Below are 23763 nucleotides of genomic sequence, written 5' to 3'. Positions count from 1 at the left end.
CCACATGGCTATGTATTATTTCAGATCAACTAAATGAAGGTCAATTCCTGTTTAACAGCATTATTTTCTTATACAAAAATCAAATCTTCATTTACACTGCAAGTATTCTGGACACCTGTTATATTAAAGTTTTCTCATTCAAACAAAAATTAAAAGGAAAAGCAATAAAACATCAAAGCAAATCAGGTGTAAGGAACACGAGCCGTCACAGCACTTGATCCACCCTGAAACAAGGCATTCGATGGGAAGCACATTTACTGAGGGAAGAACAACTAGACAACTTTCAGAACTGGAGCTTGGCAGGTGAATTTATATGAGCAGAAATATAGTTTTCATAAAACAATTTAGTCGTCTATGGGAGCTTGAACATAGAACACATATTGGAAGTCAAGCTGAGTTAACAGATTTTGTTCTGGTGGAAGTCAATGAGGTGAGACTTCATGGGACCAGTGGTATTCTTAGAAATATATTAATCAAATATCTTCAGAATAGACTACAAATCTAAACATTAAAAAAAAAAATCACAGGTACTTTCTGTAATAAGCTTACTGGAAATGTAAAGGAAAAAACAAGAAGTATCAACATTCAAATCACTGATTGAAATGCTAATATTGCTAACTGATGATGTATGATATTGCACCTTCTTTTTGGAAACAGCAAGTTGGAGATTTAAAAATTTTTCACAACAGAATAAAAAAATCAGGTACATGGAGTGAGAATCTGTTACACTTTTTTTCTTAAGTGACCTACTTAGGACCACCAATAAAGAGAAGGTGACAGCTGCCTGAAGCAAAGGAAGAAGGCTTTTCTCATTCCATTCACTGGGAGGGAAAGGGATGGAGTATTCAATGCTTATAATTGATGCACCCTTAGCAATCAGTGTGCAACAGCAAACACAAGGGAAAACCAGTGTACAGTACTAGTGCTGTTTAAATAACACACCAGATTATACATTGCAGCATAATTAAAACTACACACACATTCTTGGTACATGCTGGTATATAGGATCTCATACACACATTAGCTACCATGCCCTCACACAAGTGGTTGCACACACACTCTCTCACACACAGATACATTTATTACCAACAGTCAGACACTGCATTCATTTCCACTCACAGTTTCTGAAGGCTCTATATAAGGTAGATTGCTATATCATCTGGAGCTACCACTTTTTATAAAAGCACATGCTAAAAGATCACGTCCACTGTAATCTTGCAGCAACACTCGGAATGATCACACAAAAACCAGGGAATGTTAGTGCACACACGAAATTAAGCTAAAGAAAAAGTCTTTGGAGTTCCAATCACACGGTTAGTATAACAATCCCATAATTGTGAAGACTAATTGTAAGCTTTTATAGTTGATTAAGTCACACAGTGCAAAGAAAGGTCCATTGACCCTTTTGGTAAAGGGAGGGCTGGAAGCCACACAGATTAAGTTCAATGGATAGTCCGTATATACATGTGATGAGGAACACCCAAACTAAATTTGTGCTCTTAGGTTGGTCATTCTGAATCCCGATGCACTTCTGAAGCATCAGCTCGGCAAATTGGGCAAGTACGATTTGCCTAAAAAACAAAAGTAAGAGAAAACTTGTCTGAATTATGACTCGTATGATGAAACACATTATAAAAGCAATGAAGCTACTTTACTCCTTGTATAATTTTTACATTCTTTGTTCCTTTAAAGAGATACAAAGCATTTAGTTTGCCTTTTTTTTTTAAAAAAAACCCACAAACCTCAAAGACTTAATATAGTCCATGCATGATTTTTAATAAGTCTGTTCGAACATATAAACAAGATTATCTATCACGTGATCAGACAAATTTAATAACTGAGTTAAAAGTAAAACTGTGGCTATTCTTAATGGAATGAAGTCATAGAAAACATTTAGTGGTACTGAGGAACCTGATTGTAAAATTGCCAATTTTACAGTCAGGCTCTACTCACCTCTTCCTTGGGCTCCTAAAGTTGCTCTTTCTCCATTTCAAAAATTGGCATCATCATTTGCCAAATTGGTAAAGCCAGAAACATAAGCATCACCTGCTCTTTTACTTCCTACAACCCTTTATTCAGCAAATAGTCTTGTTTCTACATTCTCTGTCTTGACCACCATGTCCTTATACCATCTCCCTGTATCTTAGAAATTATCTCTTCTCCAAACAGTGGCCAGTGATCTTTCTAAAACATAATCTCAGTCATATCCTTCCCCATTGCTTTTAGGATCAAGTCTGTACACCCTGACACTTCAGCGTGGCTGCACAGTAAGTTGGTCACAGGTTTTATCTCTGAACACATTTTCTCTTGCCACTCTCCCTCACACTCCAGCCATCAGCCACAAGTAACTTGTGGTTTTCAGATTGTTCTCTGTTCTGACATGTCAGGGATTTGCATATGGAATGCTTTCTTTTTCTAAAAAGTTGAAGACTCTTCATCTTCAGGATTCAGTTATGGCTAAGCTGGGTACCCTTGAACTGTGCTCACTCAAAGAACTACTCTAACTCTTATCTGTCTTCCTCACCAAACTGTGAAGTTATCTAAACCAGTATTTTCTCTAAATCAGAACACTCTATTTAAAAAAAACTGACTATTTAGAGTCTTTTACTGCACCACATTTTTATTCTACTATTATAATTTGAGACTGTGAAAGCATGAAGAATAAAGAACACATAAAAAATTTTTAAAAAAGGAGCCCCTGAAATAATTTGATGCTGGCAAAACCACTGTTAATGGGTTTGTGTTTTTTGACTTTTTTTTTCATATATACAAGGAGAAAATGGTCAGAATTAAATAAAAACAGTAGATGTTTATTCCCTATGCCAATCTCTGACAAAGGAGCTCCTAGTTAGGCACCTTTATAAACTCTCAGAGGAAACTGGCCTAACAAGTTCACACCTCGTCCCTATACTCCATGAGAAGTCAGGACATACTGATTGTCAAGAATAGATGAGCCATTTTTCAAGTTTTGCATAATCACTCCTATGTTAATGACTGCAGTTAATTCTTACTGGCCTCTTCATTTGCAGAGATTATACTGAAATCTGTGTTCCAATTTTGTCTCCTATACCCACTCTCCACTAAACCATGAACTTACTCTAATGAACCTATGGTCAATAAAACAAAATTCTGGCCAGGCGCGGTGGCTCACGCCTATAATCCTAGCACTCTGGGAGGCTGAGGCGGGAGGATGGTTTGAGTTCAGGAGTTCGAGACCAGCCTGAGCAAGAGCGAGACCCCATGTCTATTGAAAATAGAAAGAAATTGGCTGGACAACTAAAAATATATAGAAAAAATTAGCCAGGCATGGTGGCGCATGCCTGCAGTCCCAGCTACTCAGGAGGCTGAGGCAGAAGGATCACTTGAGCCCAGGAGTTTGAGGTTGCCGTGAGCTAGGCTGACGCCACGACATTCTAGCCCAGACAACAGAGTGAGACCCTGTCTCAAAAAAAAAATAAATAAATAAAACAGAAAATTCAATGCTATTTCCTTTACAAATGCCATTACTTTACCTTAAGCCATTTGTCAACACACTTGGCATGGAACTCGTGGTTACAGGGTAAGACTCTAAGTAGCTGCCTTGACTCAAAATCACACATGCATACTACGCACCTAAAAAAAAACCAAAAAGGTCATTTAACCAAAAAACCAGGTTGCTTTCTATTTTGTTATGACCATTGAAGCCTATAAAACCACTTTTCATTTGCAGTTATCAAAACATCACTTAAAAATTTAAACGAAATTATCAATCAATACCCTAAAAAAATCATGACGTTAAGGCATTTAGTAAGTGTGCTTTGCTTTACTGACAGATTATCAAGAAAATTTCCGGTTAATATCCAAGCCAGTCTCAATACCAAACCAAAGATACTATAGTATTCAAAAAAAATGGTGCTGGAACAACTGGATCTCCACATGCAAAAAAATGAAGGTGGACCCATACCCTCACATCATACATAAAAATTAACTCAAAAATGGATCGAAAGCCTAAATGTAAGAGCTATACTATTAAACTCTTAGAAGAAAACAAGATGACCTTGGATTAGTCAATGGTTTCTTGGAGATGACATCAGAAACACAAGAAATAACAGCAAAGGAGATGCAGGTGTCTTCAGTACCTGCAGGCGATTGTTCTAGGACTCCCCATGGACACCCAAATCTGCAGATGCTCAAGGCCTTTATATAAAACGGTGCAGGCCGGGCGCGGTGGCTCATGCCTGTAATCCTAGCACTCTGGGAGGCCGAGGCGGGTGGATAGCTCAAGGTCAGGAGTTCGAAACCAGCCTGAGCAAGAGCGAGACCCCGTCTCTACTAAAAATAGAAAGAAATTAATTGGACAACTAAAAAACACCTGTGCTCCCAGCCACTCAGGAGGCTGAGGCAGGAGGGAGGATAGCTTGAGCCCAGGAGTTTGAGGTTGCAGTGAGCTATGATGACGCCACTGCAGTCTAGCCCAGGAGACAGAGCAAGGCCCTGTCTCAAAAAAAAAAAAAAAAAATTTTGTCCTTCGAAGGACATCATTAAGAAACTGAAAAACACCGCACAGAATGGGAAGACATTTTTGAAAATCATTTATCTGATAAGGAACTTTACATCTATAATATATAAAGAAATTCTAGAATTCAATAATACAGACACAATCCGATTAAAAAAATGGAGAGAGGATCTGAATAGACATTTCTCTGAAGAAAATACACAAATGACCAACAGCACATGAAAAGATGCTCAACATCATTAGCAATCAAGGAAATGCAAATTAAAATTCCCATGAGATACCACTTCATACCCACTAAAATGGCTATAATAATATATAACAAGTGGTGGCAAAGATGTGGAGAAATCAAAACCTTTGTACATTGCTGGTGGGAATATAAAATGGTGTAGCCACTTTGGAAAAACTGGCAGTTCTCTGAAGTTTAAATGTAGTGTTACCATATGACCCAGCAATTCACTCACCAGGTATACATTCAAGAGAAATAAAAATATATATACACAGAAAAACCTGTACACAGACATTCACAGCAGTATTATTCAAAGCCATTATTTGGCTTTGGCATTATTTAAAGCCAAAAAGTGGAAACAACCCAACTGCCTATCAACATGAAAAAATAAACAATATGTGGTGTATCTACATAATGGAATATTATTTGGCTGCAAAAAGACATGATTTACTGATACAAGCTACGACACAGATGGACCTTGAAAAAGTTATGCTAAGTGAAAGATGCCACATACAAAATGACCATATGATCCCATTTATGTAAAATTTATAGAGATATAAAGTAGATTAGGGGATGGGGAGAAGGCGTCAGGGTGAGGTGCAGTGGGTTGAGGAGACATGAGGAGTGGTTGCCAATGGGTGAGGGATTTCTTTTTGGGGTGACAAAAAGGGTCTAAATTTTATTGTGGTGATAGTTATACAACTATGAATATACTAAAAAACAATGAATTGTATACACTTTAAATGGGTGAATTTCATGGTATGTGAATTATATCTCAATAAAGCTGTGACAAAAAAGATACTGTAATAAGCAGAATTTTCAGGTAAAAACTTCGAACTTTATTTGCATGGGACTTTTCTTCCATTAAAACATTCTAGAGTTTGAATTAGAAACAAAATTTCTAGGAAACCTAAAAATGGAAAACAGCCCTGTCCAACAAAACTTTCTGAGATGACAGAAATGTTCTATATCTATACTTCCCAAAACAGCAGTCACTAGCTAATGGGACTAAGTATTTAATTTTTAATTTTAATTTAAACAGCTCTATGTGACTAGTGGCCACCTTATTGGACAGCATAGGCCTAGAATATGGAATAGAGATAATTTATTTTTGTCAAGTTATCTTTTGACTCACAAACTTTTTTTCATAAAGGTAGAAAAGGAAATTTAAGAGTGGTATCAGAAAAATATTCTTACAAGGTCTGTTCTGACTGGTGGTTGTTAGGATTGAACCGGTAAGAAGGAAGTTGTTCGATATCTGCTTTAGTCAGTCCACGAGGTTTAGCCTCTCCCAGTCGCTCTGCTAGGTTTAACAGGGCCTGCAGCGGGAAAAGGAGACATATTTTCATCTTTTAAAAATTTTCTATTCCAACAACTTAAAAAATTTTATTATGGAAATATGAAACTCATAAAAAGGTAGAGAAATAGTGTAATGAACCCCCATATACCCGTTACTCAAGCTCAACAATTCATGGCTAATCTTATTTCACCTATTATTATCTACTCTAGACCTCAGATTATTTTGAAACAAAACTAAAAGACGGTATTATTTCATTGGTATTAGGTGTATCTGTAAAACACAATTCATCACTTTTGACATTGTGGGCTGGATAATTCTTTGTTGTAGGGACAGTCGTGGGTATTACAGGATGTTTAGCACCATCCCTGGCCTCTCTCTACCTTATTAGATGCCAGTAGCACCTCCTCCCAGATGTAACAACCAAAAATATCTCCAGACTTGACTTGCCAAATATCCCTTGGGGGACAAAACTGTCCCCAGGTTGAGAACCACTGGTCTAAAAGATAGACTTTTAAAAAGTACGTAACCACAATTATATCATCACATCTAAAAAATTAACACCAATTCTTTAACACCAAATGTTCGAATGTCATTAACTATTTCAATTATTTAAAAAATTTTAAGAATTCAAATAGATTTATACATTACCATGGCTTAATATGTCTCTTGTTAATCCTTTCATCTGTTGAAGAACCTAGGTCAACATGCTGTAGAAATTCCCAGTTTGAATATTGATGAATGAGCCTCCCCCATTCCTGACCAGTGTGGTTTAATACATTCCTTGTCTTATTATTTCCTATAAATTGGTAGATTTGACTGTTTCTATCACGAGGCCTATCATGTCTAGCTGTTATGTTAGCAGCCAATGACAGAACACTGTATAGATCAGTTAATTCATTAAAGATGGCAAAATGGTAATATTCCAATTTTATAATTTTCTCTTAGTAGATGAATTATTTCCATATTGAGCAACCGACTCATACTGAACTGTACTCAGTAGTGTAATTTATATAGCAAAGGTAGAATTTTTTTAAGTATCCACTATGAACTCAAGTATTTTAACGTATTTGATTTATTTCAACATGTTGCAATTATTATATTTACTAATTTTACACCAGTAACTACTCTCTTAGTTTTAATGACTCTAGTAACTCATTTGCTTTATCACACAATCGGGCTGCCTTTTGTGGATTTCCTTTCTGCATTTTTCAGGCTGCCACAGGGTTATGGGAATCGATAACAAAAAAAATGATGATGGATGAAAGAGAATTAATTTCCCCCAAATCCCAATAATGAAAGCTATTATAGCTGTTTGTTTTAATATAATGATACCACAACTTTGCTTTTGGGACAGATTTTTTTAGAGAATTGAGTCATCTAAATAATTTATTCCCCTTTCACTGGCCTCCTAGACTTTCTAAATGCTAGAATAGAAGGTAAATTATTAAATCTAATTGATGCTGATTATAATTAGCATTTAAGATTTAGATCTAATTCATGATATAGTTTATAATTATCTTTTATACACCTCTTATATATATTATAGGACACAAAGGTCAATGAAGACAATTTTATGACAATAAAATATGTTTACTAAGCCCTTTTTAGATGGAGAGTATACAGGCATACTTTGTTTTACTAAACTTTGCTTTATCATGAACTGCAGACACTGCATTCTTTTTTGAAAAACAAAGTGAAGTTCTGTGGCAACCCCCCCATTAGGCAAGTGTACTGGTGTAATTTTTCCAACAGCATGTGCTCTGTGCCACATTTTGGTAATCTCACAATACTTCCAACTTTTTCATTATTATTATATCTGTTATGGAGACCCATGATCAATGATCTTTGATACTACTATTGTAATTGTTTTGGTATGCCACAAACCACATCCATATAAAATGGCAAACTTAAATGACAAATATGTGTATTCTGAATGCTCCATTGAATGGCGGTTCCTCCATTTCTCCCCCTCTTCTCAGGCTCCCTATTCCCTGAGACACAACAATATTGAAATCAGGCCAATTAATAATCCTACAATGGGCCGGGCACGGTGGCTCACGCCTGTAATTCCTAGCACTCTGGGAGGCTGAGGCAGGAGGATTGCTTGAGCTCAGGAGTGCGAGACCAGCCTGAGCAAGAGCGAGACCCCGTCTCTACTAAAAATAGAAAGAAATTGGCCAAACAACTAAAAATAGAAAAAATTAGCCAGGCATGGTGGCGTGTGTGCCTGTAGTCCCAGCTACCCAGGAGGCTGAGGCAGGAGGATCGCTTGAGCCCAGGAGTTTTAAGGTTGCTGTGAGCGAGGCTGACAGCATGGCACTCTAGCCCAGGCAAGAGAGTGAGACTCTGTCTCAAAAAAAAAAAAAAAAAAACAAAAAACCTTACAATCACCTCCAAGTGCTCAAATGAAAGGAATAGTTGAAAAGCCTCTCACACTAAATATAAAGTTAGAAATGACTAAGCTAAGTACTGAATGCTGTGATAGGCCAAAAGTTAGACCTCTTGTGTTAAATAGTTAGCCAAGCTGTGAATGCAAAGGAAAAGTTCTTCAAGGAAATTAAAAATGCTACTCCAGTGAACATACAAATGTTAAGAAAGTGAAACAGCCTTATAGCCTTTATGGAGAAAGTCTGAGTGGTCTGGATAGAAGATCAAACCAATCACAAATCCGGCCTTGCTCCGGATTAAGTCGAAGCCTAATCCAGAGCAAGGCCTTCAATTCTATGAAGACTGAGAGGTAAGGAAGCTGAAGAAGAACAATGTGAAACTATGAGAGGTTGATTCATGAGGTTTAAGGAAAGAAGTCATCTCCATAACATAAAAATGTGAGGTGAAGCAGCAAGTGCTAATGTAGAAGCTGCAGCAAGTTACCCAGAAGATCTAGCTAAGATAAATGATGAAGGTGGCTACACTAAACAACAGATTTTCAATATAGATAAAATAGCCCTGTACTGGTAGAGGATGCCATCTAGGACTTTCATAGCTAGAGAGAAGTCGAAGCCTGGCTTCAAAGCTTCAAAGGACAGTCTGACTCTTTTGTTAGGCGCCACACAGCTGGTGGCTTTAAGTTGAAGCCTATGCTCATTTGCCATTCCAAAAATCGAAGCGCCCTCAGGTACTATGCTAAATCTACTCTGTGTTCTATAAATGGAAGAATAATGCCTGGACAACAAGACCATTTGTTAACAGTATGGTTTACTGAATATTTTAAGTCCACTGTTGAAACCTACTACTCAGAAAAAAAGATTCCTTTAAAAATATTACTGCTCACTATTACTTGTCACCCAAGAGCTCTGATGGAGATGTACAAGGAGATTAACGTTTTCATGCCTGCTAATACAATATCCATTCTATAGTTTATGGATGAAGGAGTATTTTACTTTCTAGTCTTGTTATTTAAGAAATACATTTCATAAGGCTACAGCTGCCATAGATAGTAATTCCATGATGAATCCAAGCAAAGTACACTGAAAACCTTCTGAAAAGGATTCATCATTCTAGATACCATCAATATTTGTGATTCATGGGAGGAGGTAAACATTAATAGGAGTTTAGAAGAAGCTGATTCCAACCTTCACAGATGACCGTGAGGGGTTCAAGACTTCAGTGGCGGAAATAACAGCGGATATGGTAGGAATAGAGAACTAGAAGTGGATCCTGAAGAAATGACTGAATTGCTGAAATCTTATGATAAAACTTGAAGGAATGAAGTGTTGCTCTTTCTGTGGATGAGCAAAGAAAGTGTTTTCTTGAGATGGAATCTACTCCTGGTGAAGATGCTGTGAACATTAGTGAGGTGACAACAAAGCATTTAGAATATTATATAAACTTAGTTGATAAAGCAGTGGCAGAGTTTGAGAGGACTGACTCCAATTTAGAAAGAAGTTCTACTGTGGGTAAAATGCTATTAAACTGCATACTACAGAGAAATCTTTTGTGAAACTTTGGTAAACTTAACTGTTGTCTTATTTTAAGAAATTTCCACAACAACCCTAAGGTTGAGCAACCACCACCCTGATCAGTCAGCAGTCATCAACACTGAGGCAAGATCCTCCACCAGTGAAAAGATTACTGACCGAGCTTAAGGCTCAGATTTTCATTAATATTTTTTAGCAATAAAATATTCTTAAATTAACATGTGCACATTGTATTTTGATATAATGCTACTATACACTTAATAGACTATATTGTATAAACGTAACTTTTATATGCACTAGGAAATAAAAAAGTTTGTGTGACTTGGCTTTAGTGCAGTGGTCTGGAAAGGGACCTTCAGTATCTCTAAAGTATACCTATAATGATCAAGCCCTGAATGAACTTTCGTTATCTGGAAGGCAAGACAACTGAAGGTAGGACATGGTTAGTGTGTACATACCATAAAAACAAAAAGGACAAACTCATTTAGATCTAACAGACAGACTAGACATGCTGTTCATAAAGGTAGCAATTTTTGTGCTGGGTGTTGCAAGATGTGTATGTTTTCAAAATGTGGAGGAAGGGGGACTTTCTTAGTGGAAGGATCGAGGGAAGTAAAGGCACCAAGACAAGAATGTATAGAGTGAAAAAGATGTTGAGTATTCTGGAGTGAGCCAGGACTAAGGAGTGTTCTAGGCGTCTACACTATGAGATATAAACAGAAAAGCAAATAAGACTTTTTAAATTGGTTCAAAGTATGACTTTGCAGATCAAAATATTCAACCCAAAAATACAGTTTAGAAAGGGATTCCAAAGACAAATACAAGATATTTTTCTTATATTGCAAAGGTATCACTGTTTTTTCTATTGGTCAGCTGTCCCTTTGATCAACATAATGATAGATTAATTTTAGTACATAAGCAACTCCTGTTCTTACTACTCTGTATAAAACTAATAAAAATAGTGTAGAAATAGAAAGTTATTACAGCCCCTCTCTCTCTCAAGTCTGGGAATGGAATCCAAAGGACACTGAAGTTTGATTATACATGTATAAAAGAAAGTGAAATAATAGCATTACTGAAAAACTACAGAGGAATACAATAACAAACTAGAATTCTTTCACATGCATTAAAAAAAAAAAACCAACAACAAAACACCAAAGGTGATTTAAGATTTTATGTGCCTGCTCTTCGTCCCTAGGTTATGACATATTTGTACTTTAAAATGCACAAAATGTTTACCTAATAAATGATTCGATAAAAAGAGTTGAGTAGAACAATTCTTTTATGCACAATGTTCCCCAAATTAATCCACAGTTCCTCTACTAACCTCGTAATTTTCTACTTCTCCATCTTCCACATCCAATTCAAAGCTGAAAGTAGGGCCCACTGCAGGTGGCACTGGAAGCATTGATCTGTAATGAAAACAACCACATTAGCATTGATATGTTAGGATATTAATTCAAAAAATAGGACAGGAAGGATAGAGGCCAGTGCTATAAATGATGATCAGTGTTTATCAGTAGCAACCTTTTAAAAGAGACTGATTTTACAAGCAGCAAACTATTAAAAATTAACAGTAAAAACATACCATTCACAATAGCATAAAAAACCCATAAAATTAGGGGGAGAAATTTAATAAGACATATGTAGGACCTGTACAATGCTGGCATAACTTAAAGATGAACAAACAGAAATATATCACATAAGCAAACTAGAAGACTCAATATAGTTACGGTGTCACTTTCCCTCTCTAATTGATCTACAGATTCCATATAATGCCTACCAAGATTGTGACAAGTTTTTTTTTTTTGGTAGAAACTCACATGCTGATTTTGTTTTATTTATCTTTTGAGACAAGGTCTTGCTCTATAGCCTGGGCTAGAGCGCAATGGCACCACTGTAACTCACCACAACTTCAAACTCCTGGACTCAAGTGATCCTCCTGCCTCAGCCTCTTGAGTAGCTGAAACTACAGGTGTGCGCCACCACAATTTTTCTCTTTTTTGTAGAGATGGGGTGTTGCTGTATTGCTCAGGCTGGTCTCAAATTCCTGTCCTAAAGTGATCCTTCCACCTTGGCCTCCCTAAGTGCTAGGATCACAGGTGTGAGCCATCCCACCCTGTCTGATTTTAAAATTTATAAGGAAATGCAAAAGAGCTCAAATAAAAACATTTTAAAAACAAAGGTGAAAGACTTATACTATCTGACTTTAAAATAGAAAAATGTAAGTAAATAGAGAAAGAGAGAGACAAAGGGAAGAAGGGAGGGAGAGAACAAGCTAAAACTATCAAAACAGCGTGACACAGGCACGTGGCCTTCTGATATAAAGATTACGTTTCCTAGTTTTCCTAGGAGGTAATTACAGATATGTGACTAAGTTCTGGCCAATGAAATGTAGGCAGGGGTAATACGTGCAACTTCTAGGACATATCCTTGACAGGAACAGGTAGGCAGAGGGATTAATTTTTATTTTTGCTAGCTGGAATGTGGGTGTGATGACTAAAGCCTAAGGATCCATCTTACTTAGATCATGTAGAGGAAGACGCCATAAAATTTTGATCATAGCAGAACTATTTTTCATAGTCATAGGGCTAACAAACCATCCTTGAATTGCCTATTTCTAGACTTTACTATGTGAGAGAGAAATAAATTATACCACCTCTAACCATGGGTGTTTCTGTTACAGAGCGAATTAATCCTAACAAAGTAGTACTAAAACATAGAAATAACTTTTCTCCTTTACCCCCAAGAGGAATAGCATCAAAAGCTGGATAATCAAGAGTAGACAGCTGTAAAAGAGGCAAAAATCTTAACCTTTTCTGCCCCTTGATTTGTTAAACGTGTTTTATGGCTAACAGATTTCTTGCTCCCCTACTTTTTCACGTTCTTGCTCTAAGTTCTTTCTTTAAGCTTTAACTGGCTCCCCCACCTCAACCCCTTAAGTAAAAAGAAATAACAAGCATATCCCAAGTTACAGACCACAAAGAAGATATTTATAAAGGAAAAAGAATCTCAAGGGTTTCAAAATTCAGAAATCATTAAAATAAGAAAGAACGAACTTACAACACATATGGTAGTAAGCTGGGATGATAAGGGGGAGGTGGTATTGGCTGCTGGGATCGATATCTACTACGTCCTGTGAGCCTCCGAGGCATAAATGGAGGATAAGGCTGTAGGGGGATAAATGTTAAAAGGATTTAAGATCATTCTACATTTATAAATAATCTGTCAAAGTCTCTTATTTTTTAAAAACTTAGAAAGTTGTTTACTGTTCAAGTTGTATTTAATATTTCTTAAATGTTAACACAGATGCAACAACCAATTTAAAACATACACTTAGGTGTATCTCTAAATATAATTTTCCATCTAAATACTTTCAAAAATACATTAAAAATTCTAAACACGGTGAAAATTATATTGAAATATAACTCAGAACAAGTTGCCAAAGCAAGTAATTAATATAATATTCCATGAAAACTTACTACTCCAAAGGACACCTCCTGATGCAAAGGATCATGTGTTAAGAACTGCAAAGGAGCTGATGGAGGTAATGTTGGTGGATGGGCTGATGGAGGGTACGTAAAACCTCCTACTGGAAGATGTTCTCCTAAGAGTTCCACTTCATTTTCTATCCTTTGCAGAGGCTGAGAAGAGAAAAATACTAATATACTTCCAATGTTTAGTTAAAGATTGTGCTTTATAATACTTAAAAATTTAAAAAACCTGGAAACATGTTTAAGGCCATGGATCTCTTGATGTTCACATCAATCTGAAATTCATACAGGTGGACATACAGACTACAGTAAAATCTTCCTACCTTTAATTTCAATAAGCAAGTCTCTGAAAAAAATGTTATCAAACATTGTCACTATCTTACTTTTTGCTTTTTCTTTTTTCGCTATTTAAACCTTTCTCTTAAAATGAGAAAGAAAGACAAAAAGCCATCTAGTAACGAAATACAGGAAAATTACTTTTCAGTCAAGGCACCCTGACCTACTAAAAGGATTTTCAGACACTTAACATTTCACAGATGAAACAGAACATGGTGTATATTTATAAATCAGAAACAGGGCTAAATGAGATAAAGTACAGAAGACATTACACTATAGTAAAAAGATTATGGGCTTTGAGACTAGACAGAATCTTGGCACTGTCACCAATCAGCCATATGACTCTGAGATAAATTACTTAATCTGAACCTCGTATTGTCATCTATAAAACTGACAAGTTCATGACCTACTTCAAAAGCATGTTGTTAACACTGAGATGATGTACATAAAGCACACGCTGCTATGCAAGCACATAGCATGTAGTTTTAAAAATCAAGTTTATTGAGAAATAATTCACATACTATAAAAGAAGTACAACTCAATGCATTTTAGTATAGTCACAGAGTTATGCAACCATCGTATCTAATTTCAGAACATTTTCACCACCTCAAAAAGAAACCCCACACCCATTATCAGTCACTGCCCATTTCCCCAAGCCATCTGCTCTCCATTTCTATGGATCTGCCTATACTGCACATTTCATATAAATGGAACCAGTTCATATAAACAGAACTAAGAAGTTCATGTCTACCTTTTTTTGCTTAGCATAATATTTTCAAGGTTCATCCATTTTGTGAATTGTATCAATATGTCATTTATTTATACATTTTTTGAGATAAGGTCTCACTCCGCTGCCTAGGCTAGAGTGCAGTGGTTGTCACCATAGGTCAATGCACGCCTCAAACTACTGGGATCAAGCGACCCTCTTGCCTTAGCCTCCCGAGTAGCTGGGACTACAGGCATGCACCACCACGCCTGGCTAATTTTTCTATTTTTTTGTAGAAATGGGGTCTCGCTATGTTGCTCAGGCTGGTCTCAAACTCCTGGCCTAAAGCGATCCTCCTGCCTCAGTCACCCAAAGTGCTAGGATTCCTGGCCCAAGCCACCTCGCCCAGCCCTTCATTCCTTTTTATGGTTAAATAATATTACATTGTATGGATACACCACTCTTTGTTCATCTGTTCACCAGTGTTGGACATTTGGATCGTCTACTTTTTGGATATCAGGAATAATGCACCTACGAACATTTGTATACACATTTTTGTTGGGGATTTCAATTCAGTTCTCTTGGGCATATTTATATTTAAATGTAGTCTGACTTCCTCCCACAGTTATGTAATAGCAACACATTCAAATATAAGTAAATATTAAATTTTTAATTTGGAAGCTTATGCACGCTTGAGAGAAATCACAACTGCTGATACTATGACAACACTGGTGAACCTAAGTCCTGATTTAGCTATATGACCGGACCTTTTAAAGAATCCAGATTTAGAAATAAATGATAGTTTAATTTTGCTTTAACCTTGAATTTCTAGACACTGGAACCTAAGAAGGAGAATATCCTGGCATGAATCCCATCCTGATTACAAGAAAAGATTTTCTTGTAGCTAACTTTTTAGATGAATACAACTTCTATCGTAATTGCTTCTATAGTTTTCAGGAGAGCAACCAGCTAAACTCACCCTCTTTAGTAGTCGGCATGGTACATAAAGCCTTAGTAAACAACGGTAAAGCTCTGCTGTAATAGACTGCTAAGTTCTTTTCCACAGAGCTGAAATCTTCCACTATAAAAATTTCCACAGGTTGTCTTTCCTGTTTCCCTCATTAAGGTTCACCATCTGATGGTTCAGACAGTGTACCTGGCTCACCTAAAAAACAACTGGACCTTTCTCCTGTGCCCTTCTTTGCCCTTATATAGTACTTATCTCCCCCAGACCCCGACAATATGCCTCTCAGCTATATTCTAGCCCCAGGACAAAATTAACTATGTTAATAGACTATTTCATCTTCTTTTCATCAAAACATACAAAAACAGACCTTCAGAAAAAGTAATTGAGACTCAGAAGGGTGAATTTACTTGCCTAAATGAATTCAAGTATTATTCTAACAAGTATCAACACTATTGTAAGATTTTCATTTTCCAACTTAGAAATACATAAAAGGGGAAAAACTAGTACAACTAAATAAAAATTTTTCTTCAGATTTACTTCCTGAAGAATTGCAGATATGAAGGAACAACACAAATTTAAATTGGACAAGTGATATTACAACAACTAGAAAAACTTAAATCAGGATAATTCAAGGTAAATATGTTTATACTAATTTATCTGTGAATTCCTTTAATTATTTTAAGAACTACATAAGAATGCCTAAGTCAGAGTGTTTAAATAGCAATAACTTATATCTATTAAATACATCTCCCTGGTCTAAACATTCTGGCAAAATTAAAGACATAAGAGTCGAGATACCTACCGATCGTGACTGCTGTGTTTGGAAAGGGACAAACTGGCCTGGTGGTGGCAAATGAGGAGGATGATGGGGAGAAAGGTGAGGAGGATGTATAAGAAATGGATCACTAGAAATAAGGGGAGGGAATGCAGCATATGGTACTGGCAAGTGCTGAACCGAACATGCCTGAAGCATCTGTAAAAGAAACCATTATTTTTCGGTTAAAAATATGAGAATATATAATTTTTTTTAAAAGATAGGTTAAAATCTGTCATTGCTATTCTTCCCCTAAAATCACACAAAAATGTTTTAAATAACTTATATTAACAATAAAGTAGTATATTTTTGATCTACTAGTAAAGTATTGGTGACTACTAATTATTCTGTATTTTAAATAATTTTTACCACCGGTCAAAACATCTTTTATTTTAGACTTTTTAACACCCATGAAATGGGGAGAAGTGCTGCATGGAAAAGGAATCTCTCTAGTTGCTTTAAGATGTAGCAGATGTTAGTTACTGCTATATCGATAAACTCTGCTTTTCAATCTTGTAGAATTTTTCTTTCTAGAATTTTCATAAGAGCATAACTCTCAACTAATTGCCTTATGCTCTCTCAGTATTTTAGTCAGTAAATTTAGCACAATGGTTCTATTACTGAGAAACTAAACTTGTTTAGTCTCTTAAAGTGGCATTGGTATTTGTACGTGTATGTTTGTTTTAATCTCACAGCCAGACCAAGTTATTAGTTATATTTAAATTTTGCCACATGCTTTCCTTTGAAGATACTGTTGACCTTAGATAAGTCATTTAGATCCTCTGGATTCCAGCAACCTCATTTGTGAAAGGAGGTTGGACTGAGAGTCAGTAGATTAAAGGATAAAGCATAAGCTTCATAGGTTTAAAAAAAAGTGGGTATGAATCTCTGTTCTCCCATGCTATTTTTCTCTAAGTCATTTAACTTTTCAGATTCAGCATCCAGAAAATGGGACTTTCATCACTGGCTTCTGATAGTGAGGAATAAGACCAAGCACTCAAAGTGCCTATTAAAACCCAGTAAGTGCTGAGACTGTAACTGCTGAACACTAAGACTCTGAGACTTAGGCTGACCCTCATCAGTCTTTAATTATAAACATCAAGCTTTAATTATAAACAGTATAGATACATGAGGAAACATGGTTTGACCCTCAGGATAGCCAAATATGTGTGATTTTATTAATGTAAAAAGATATCAGCTTTTAAAACTAATTTTATTAAATGGTTACTAATTTTGTTAAATGGATGACAACTGAGATTTCTGTTGCAATAAAATTGGCCATCTTCCTTGGAAGTGAAGCTATAAAGATAGTCTCTTAAATTTTATTTGCTTACATAATGCACTTAGCTATTCTAAAGAAGGCTGAATCATAAATCATGAAACGAAATCCAAGTTGGTGTGCTGTGAGATCTACTGAGAAAAAGGCACAGACTTACTGGAGGAGGCACACTACAGACAGGGAGGTGTTGTCCACTGAAAACCACAGAGCATCCTGGGACCTGTTGTGTACTACAAGCAGGGATGTGCTGGCCTGTGCAGAGTGGAATCCCATGTGGTGCCACTGTTGTTACTGTATAAGAAACAGGGACTGTGCCTTGATGGAGCTATTGGGAAAGAAAAATAGAACTTTAGCTGTTTAGATACAATATGTGACTATTAAAAATTAACATTTGGTCTTTTATTGGTTCCTTTCTCAGCTGCACAGATTGTCACAATGTACCTCTTTAATAGTTTTGTTTTGTTTTTTTTTTTTTTTTTTTGAGACAGAGTCTCACTGTGTTGCCCGGGCTAGATGATGCCTGTGGCATCATCCTAGCTCACAGCAACCTCTAACTCCTGGGCTCAAGTGATCCTTCTGCCTCAGCTTCCCGAGTAGCTGAGACTACAGGCATGCACCACCATGCCCAGCTAATTTTTTCTATATATCTTTAGTTGTCTGATTTAATTTCTTTCTATTTTTAGTAGAGATGGGGTCTCGCTCTTGCTTAGGCTGGTTTCGAACTCCTGAGCTCAAACAATCCGCCCGCCTCAGCCTCCTCTTTAATAGTTTTGACCAGAATACTATCTCTGTACAGGAAAGCTATTTCAAGAGTCTATACAATCCCTGCAGAACTGGGGCTAAACTCTTCCCTCAAGTGACTTAAAGCCCAGGAGAATAATGAATTGTGATTATTAACTCTTTTAGCCTGACTTATAGAGCAGAAATATTTTCTAAAAAGGAAATTTTTGGAAAAACAAAAGTTGGTATTTCCTATCCTTGGTCACATTCAATAGAAAACACATTTTGTTTAGTTGAAACTAGTAAAACAATGCAAAACCCTATTTTAAAAAGTTAAATAATGTCCTTCCCTCCCAGACAATCTTATTCTCATCATACTTTTGTCTATGAGCATACAAACATGATTACACATAAATTGCCATTTTTGTTTATTACACTGTATTGCAGATATGTCTTCAAGAGAGTTAAAGGCAACTTGTTCTTTTTGATACTAGCCAGATATTTCAAGTACTCAACACAGTCCTGCCATATATTAATAGACATTCAAGTTTTCACTCTTTTATCAGTACAACACAACTGTAAAAAATGCCATTGAAGGTATATATTAGTTTTATTTATCTCAGAGGGATAACTGGGTAAAGGGTTAAACATATTTTAAACTTTTACAGATATTGCCAAATCACCTGCAAAAGGCTGAATGAAGTTACACTCCCAAGAATAACATAGGAGGGCCCATATTTACCACGATCTTCACTCAAGGTAGACGTAATTGCATTATAAGCATGCTTATCTATCTGAAGAGTGAAAAAATGTTAGCAGCATGCTTGCTTTAAATTTGCATTTCTGATTAGAAAGGCTGAACATATTTTAACACCGTTTATTAACCCTTTAGATTTTCTCTTCTATAAATAATGTGTCCTTTGCTCACTGCCTACTTTCTACTAGGTTTGTCATAACCATTTTTAGTTGTTTTTCATTTAAAAGATATGAATTTTTGCTTGTCATGTGTAACAAAATATTTTCCCAGTCTATGTTTTATCTTTTGATTAAACCCTTTATTTAATGGCATATTTTTGTCATTTGTGAGCTTATATTTTTTTAATGTAGTCAGAACATAGCTTTTGGATTTCCTTTATTGATGAGGTTATACAAATAGTTCCTATGCTTTCTAATACTTTTATTTTTAAATTTATATTCCAACTAAAATCTTGTTTTTGTTTACAGTGTGAAGTAGGGCTCTAATTTTTCTTGCACATGGATAGACAATTATACCTGCTTCATTTATTAAACCACCCTCTTTCCTCTAAACTGAAAAACCATCTTTTTCCAGAGTTCCCACATATTCCTGGACCTATTTCATGCTGTTTTAGCTACAATATCTTACTAGAATAGTTAGTTTCTGGTAAGACAAATTCTTCTTCTCACCATACTTTTGTTTCATTAATTTTGGGGGCCATTTTCACATATTTATTCTTGTACTGGTATTATAACTATTAAATTTTATGTTATTTTACAAAGGATCCAATTTTATATTAAGCCCTTTTATCCAGGAACATTATGCCACTATGTTCTATACCACAGTTCTGTCCTTTAAGAAGAAATTCACTTTCTTCATGAAGATATATTATAAATTTATTCCTCAAAGTTTACTATTAAATTTATTTCCTCAAAGTTTGAGAGTTTTGTTATATTGTCACTAGATTACTTTTCTCTATTTGCATGTCAAATTGGCTACTGTTAGTACCAAGATACTAATTTTTATTTATCTTGACTCTAGCAACCTTATCAACTTCTTGATTCTAGTATTTTTAAAAATTAGAATTTCTTTCCCTAGGTACACACTACAGGTTGAACACCCCTTATTTGAAATGGCTGGAACTAGAAGTATTTCAGATTCCAGATTTTTTCCAATTTTAGAGTATTTGCATTATACTCACTGGTTCATATCCATAATCTGAAAATCCAAAATCCAAAAGGCTTCAACAATAAGCATTTCCTTTGGGTGTCAAGTTGGTGCTCAAAAGTTTCAGATTTTAGAGCTGATTTTCGGATTAGGGATGCTCAATTTCTGTAACTAAGATTCAACCCAATTATTTATTTTTGTCTTTTTGCATTGGTAAATTAGAACCTTCAAAAATAATGCCTATAGGCACCTTATATCTGATTTTAATGGAAATGTATGCTGAATTTTACCAATAAAATTAACTGATTTTTGATAAAGTCTGTCATACTTTATTGTATTTCATATGTAAAATATTTCATATTTTATTGAATTTAAGACACCAAGATTGCATTTTTTTGATGTACTAAGAAAAATTCTTCCAATTAACTGACACAACACTTGGTCATTTCACTTCGTCGTTCAGAAATTTTACATTTATAAATTTACTAAAAACGCTTTAGTTGATACCATGTAACACTGGTGCATTCATAAAAAGGAAAATACAAGTAAAATAAAGTGGTTAGTCCCAGTATTTCTTTACTTTATTTTCAGAGTTTGACTCTTGATTTTTTTTTTTTTTTTTTTTTTTTTGAGACAAGGTATTACTCTGTAGCCTGGGTTAAAGTGCATTGGTTTCATCATAGCTCACTATAATCTCAAACTCCTGGGCTCAAGTGATCCTCCTATCTCAGTCTCTTGAGTAGCTGGGACTTATAGGCATGTGCCACCATGCTTGGCTAATTTTTACATTTTTTGTTGAGCCATAAACAAAGTCTTGTCTTAAACTCCTGGCCTCAAGCAATCCTCTCACCTTGGCCTCACAAAGTGCTAGGATTACAGGCCTGAACCATTGTGGGCAGCCTGAATCACTTTTCACCTCTGTGTCAATGCTTCTTTTTTTCCACAAGAGGTTCAGTGCTATCAAGGGGGTTGGTAATGCAACATTCCTTAAAACAATCCATAAAAGAAACAAAGGCTATTTTGTGCTACATTCTTTATTCAGGTTTGTAACTATGTAAAGCTGGTCTACTTTTGACTCCTGCTTGGAGAATGATACTAACTCCCCTCCTCCCCAAACACAATCCACCTCAGCCTTCCAAGTAGCTGGGACTAAAAGTGTGCACCACTCATGGTGATTTTGAGGAATAGAGTTGTCTAAAAAACTGACACAGAAAGCTACTATAAACAATCCAATATAAAATTTTTTTGTGGACATGTGCATTCAATTCTCTTGAGTACACCTAGAGTAGAACTGCTGGATTACAGGGTATTGCTATGACATGATTAGAATTTGCCCAACAGTTTTCCAAAGTGATTGTCACTTTTTACTTCCACCAGCAACAGAACTGTCAGTCTTTTTCAGTCTCCATGGTGGATGTGTAATGATATCTTATGATTTTAGTGTGCATTTTCTTGATGAGCATCTTGTGGCCTTCTGTATGTTTTTTGTGTTTGTGAAATGCCTGTTCAAGTCTTCTGCCCATTTGAAAAATTAGATTGTCTTTTTAAAAAATGTGTATGAGAGTTCTTTTCATGTTCTGGATCCTAGTCCTTTTTTCCAATGTGGTACTATGAATATTTTCTTCCAGGCAGTGGCTTATTCATTTTCAAATGTTATTTTTGGATGATTTTTAATTTTAATGAAATCTAATACATTGTGTTTAAGTGGTAATTATTTTTCCTGTTTAAGAAATCTTTGCCTACCTCCTGAAGATGATCTTTTTTCATTAATAGTTTTACCTTTCACATTTAGATCTATACCCCAACCTGAACTAATTTTTGCATGACATAAAGTAGGAGCCAAGGATCAAATTTATCCAGTTGTTCCTGTACCATTACTAAAAAAGACCTTCTTTTCCCTGCTTGAATTCCTTTGGCATCATTGTCAAAAATTAAGGGACCAATATATGTTTAAGTCTATTTCTGAAAATAAACACAATTTATTTAAGTTTAATTTATCAGTAGTTCTATGCACAGTTGGTGTTTTCTCTGTCTTATTTAAGAAAGTCTTCCCTATTGAAGGTCATGCTGTTCCTCTGTTACTTTCTTAAAAGCTTATAGTTTTGCCTTTAACATTTAAGTCTTTAATTTACCTGGAATTGACTTTTGTGAATGGTATTAAGTAAAGGATCCAGTTTTACGTTTTCATTTGGATACCCAATTGTCTCAGCATCATTTACTAAAAATTCTGTCTTCTTCAACTCATCTGCACTCATATATCAAGTCATATGTCATATACAGAGGATACATTGGAGAAATGTGTCGTTGATTTTGTTGTGGCAATATCAGAGTATACGTACACAAACTAGACAGCCTATTGCACACCTATGTTATACGGTACACAGCCTATTGCTCCTGGGCTACAAACCCACATAGCATGTTACTGTACTGAATGCTGCAGGCAACTATAACACAGTATTAAGTACAGCTGATCCATGAACAGGTCTCAACTGTGTGGTCCACTTATACACAGACTATTTTCAATAAAAGTGCCTACCAATCCTGCCTCTTCCACCCGAGACAACATGACCAACGCCTCCTCGTCCTCCACAACATGGAGACTAGGATGAAGACCTTTATGATGATCTACTTCCACTTAGTGAATAGTAAACATATTTTCTATTCCTTATGATTTTCTTAATATTTTATTTTCTCTAGCTTACCTTATTGTAAGAGTATAGTATATAATATATATAATATACAAAATACATGTTAACCAATTGTTTATGTTATTGATAAGGCTTCCAGTCAACAGTGGTCTATCGAAAATGAGGTGTGGTTCCCCTAACTTCTGCATTGTTGAAGAGTCAACTGTATTTGTATATCTAAACATATTTAAACACAGAAAACATATGGTAAAAATACAGTATTATTAGGTCATTAAGTATGAAATGTCCGCATTTCCTTAAGTACTAAGTTTGACAGCTGATATCTCTGACATTTCAATTCGACATTTCTTGTTTTTTTCCTATAGTGAAGCCCATTCACAGTCTTTCACACATGCGTTTCGGCTTGCGACTGTCTTTCACATTTTTTTTTAGAGCCATTTTTGTGAAACCATGGGTAAGTCAAAAATTCACGTTATTCTTTAATATGAGTTCCATCATGGAACTAATGCAGTGCAAACAACTCGAAATATCATTGAAGTGTTTGGGACGGATGTGCCTAATGAATGCACAGTATGTTGATGGTTTGAGAAATTTCATTCTGGTGATTTTAATTTTGAAAGTGAGCCATGTGGGTGACCTGAGACCAAGGTGGATAATGATGAGGTGAAAGCTGTAGTGGAAGTGAATTCATCTCAACCTATGCATGAATGAGCAGCAAGGTTTGATGCTACTATTCCAACAATATTGGACCATTTGAAACAAATTGGCAAGGTAAAGAAGCTGGACAGATGGGCACCATGTGAACTAAATGAGCATCAGAAGAGAAATCATCTGGAAGCTTGCCTTTCTTTGCTGTCACCACATAAAGGCAAACCATTTCTACACTGTAGTGTTACGTGTGATGAAAAATAGATTCTTTTTGACGGTTGTAAGCATTCAGCACAATGGTTGGATAAAG

General features: G+C 35.8%; 1 protein-coding gene across 3 annotated transcripts in view; it reads right to left on the bottom strand.

Moving 5' to 3' along the window:
- Positions 1-448: 448 nt before the first annotated feature.
- RNF38 (ring finger protein 38) overlaps positions 449-23763 on the bottom strand; it is a 97251-nt gene continuing 73936 nt past the window's right edge. For all 3 annotated transcript variants that reach the window (XM_012657010.1, XM_012657000.1, XM_012657017.1), the window contains exons 4-11: positions 17692-17859; positions 16244-16414; positions 13421-13582; positions 13002-13108; positions 11266-11350; positions 5919-6040; positions 3513-3612; positions 449-1571 (exon numbers count right to left, since the gene is read on the bottom strand). In XM_012657010.1, the coding sequence (XP_012512464.1) occupies positions 1509-1571; positions 3513-3612; positions 5919-6040; positions 11266-11350; positions 13002-13108; positions 13421-13582; positions 16244-16414; positions 17692-17859 (978 nt within the window). In that variant the 3' untranslated portion in view covers positions 449-1508. The remainder of the gene's footprint in view (positions 1572-3512; positions 3613-5918; positions 6041-11265; positions 11351-13001; positions 13109-13420; positions 13583-16243; positions 16415-17691; positions 17860-23763) is intronic.

The sequence above is a fragment of the Propithecus coquereli genome, unplaced genomic scaffold, assembly GCF_000956105.1.
Source record: "Propithecus coquereli isolate 6110/MARCELLA unplaced genomic scaffold, Pcoq_1.0 Scaffold114, whole genome shotgun sequence".
NCBI classification, from domain to species: domain Eukaryota; kingdom Metazoa; phylum Chordata; class Mammalia; order Primates; family Indriidae; genus Propithecus; species Propithecus coquereli.
The sequence above is the reverse complement of the archived record's forward strand: the minus strand, read 5'-3'. Positions and strand labels throughout refer to the sequence as shown.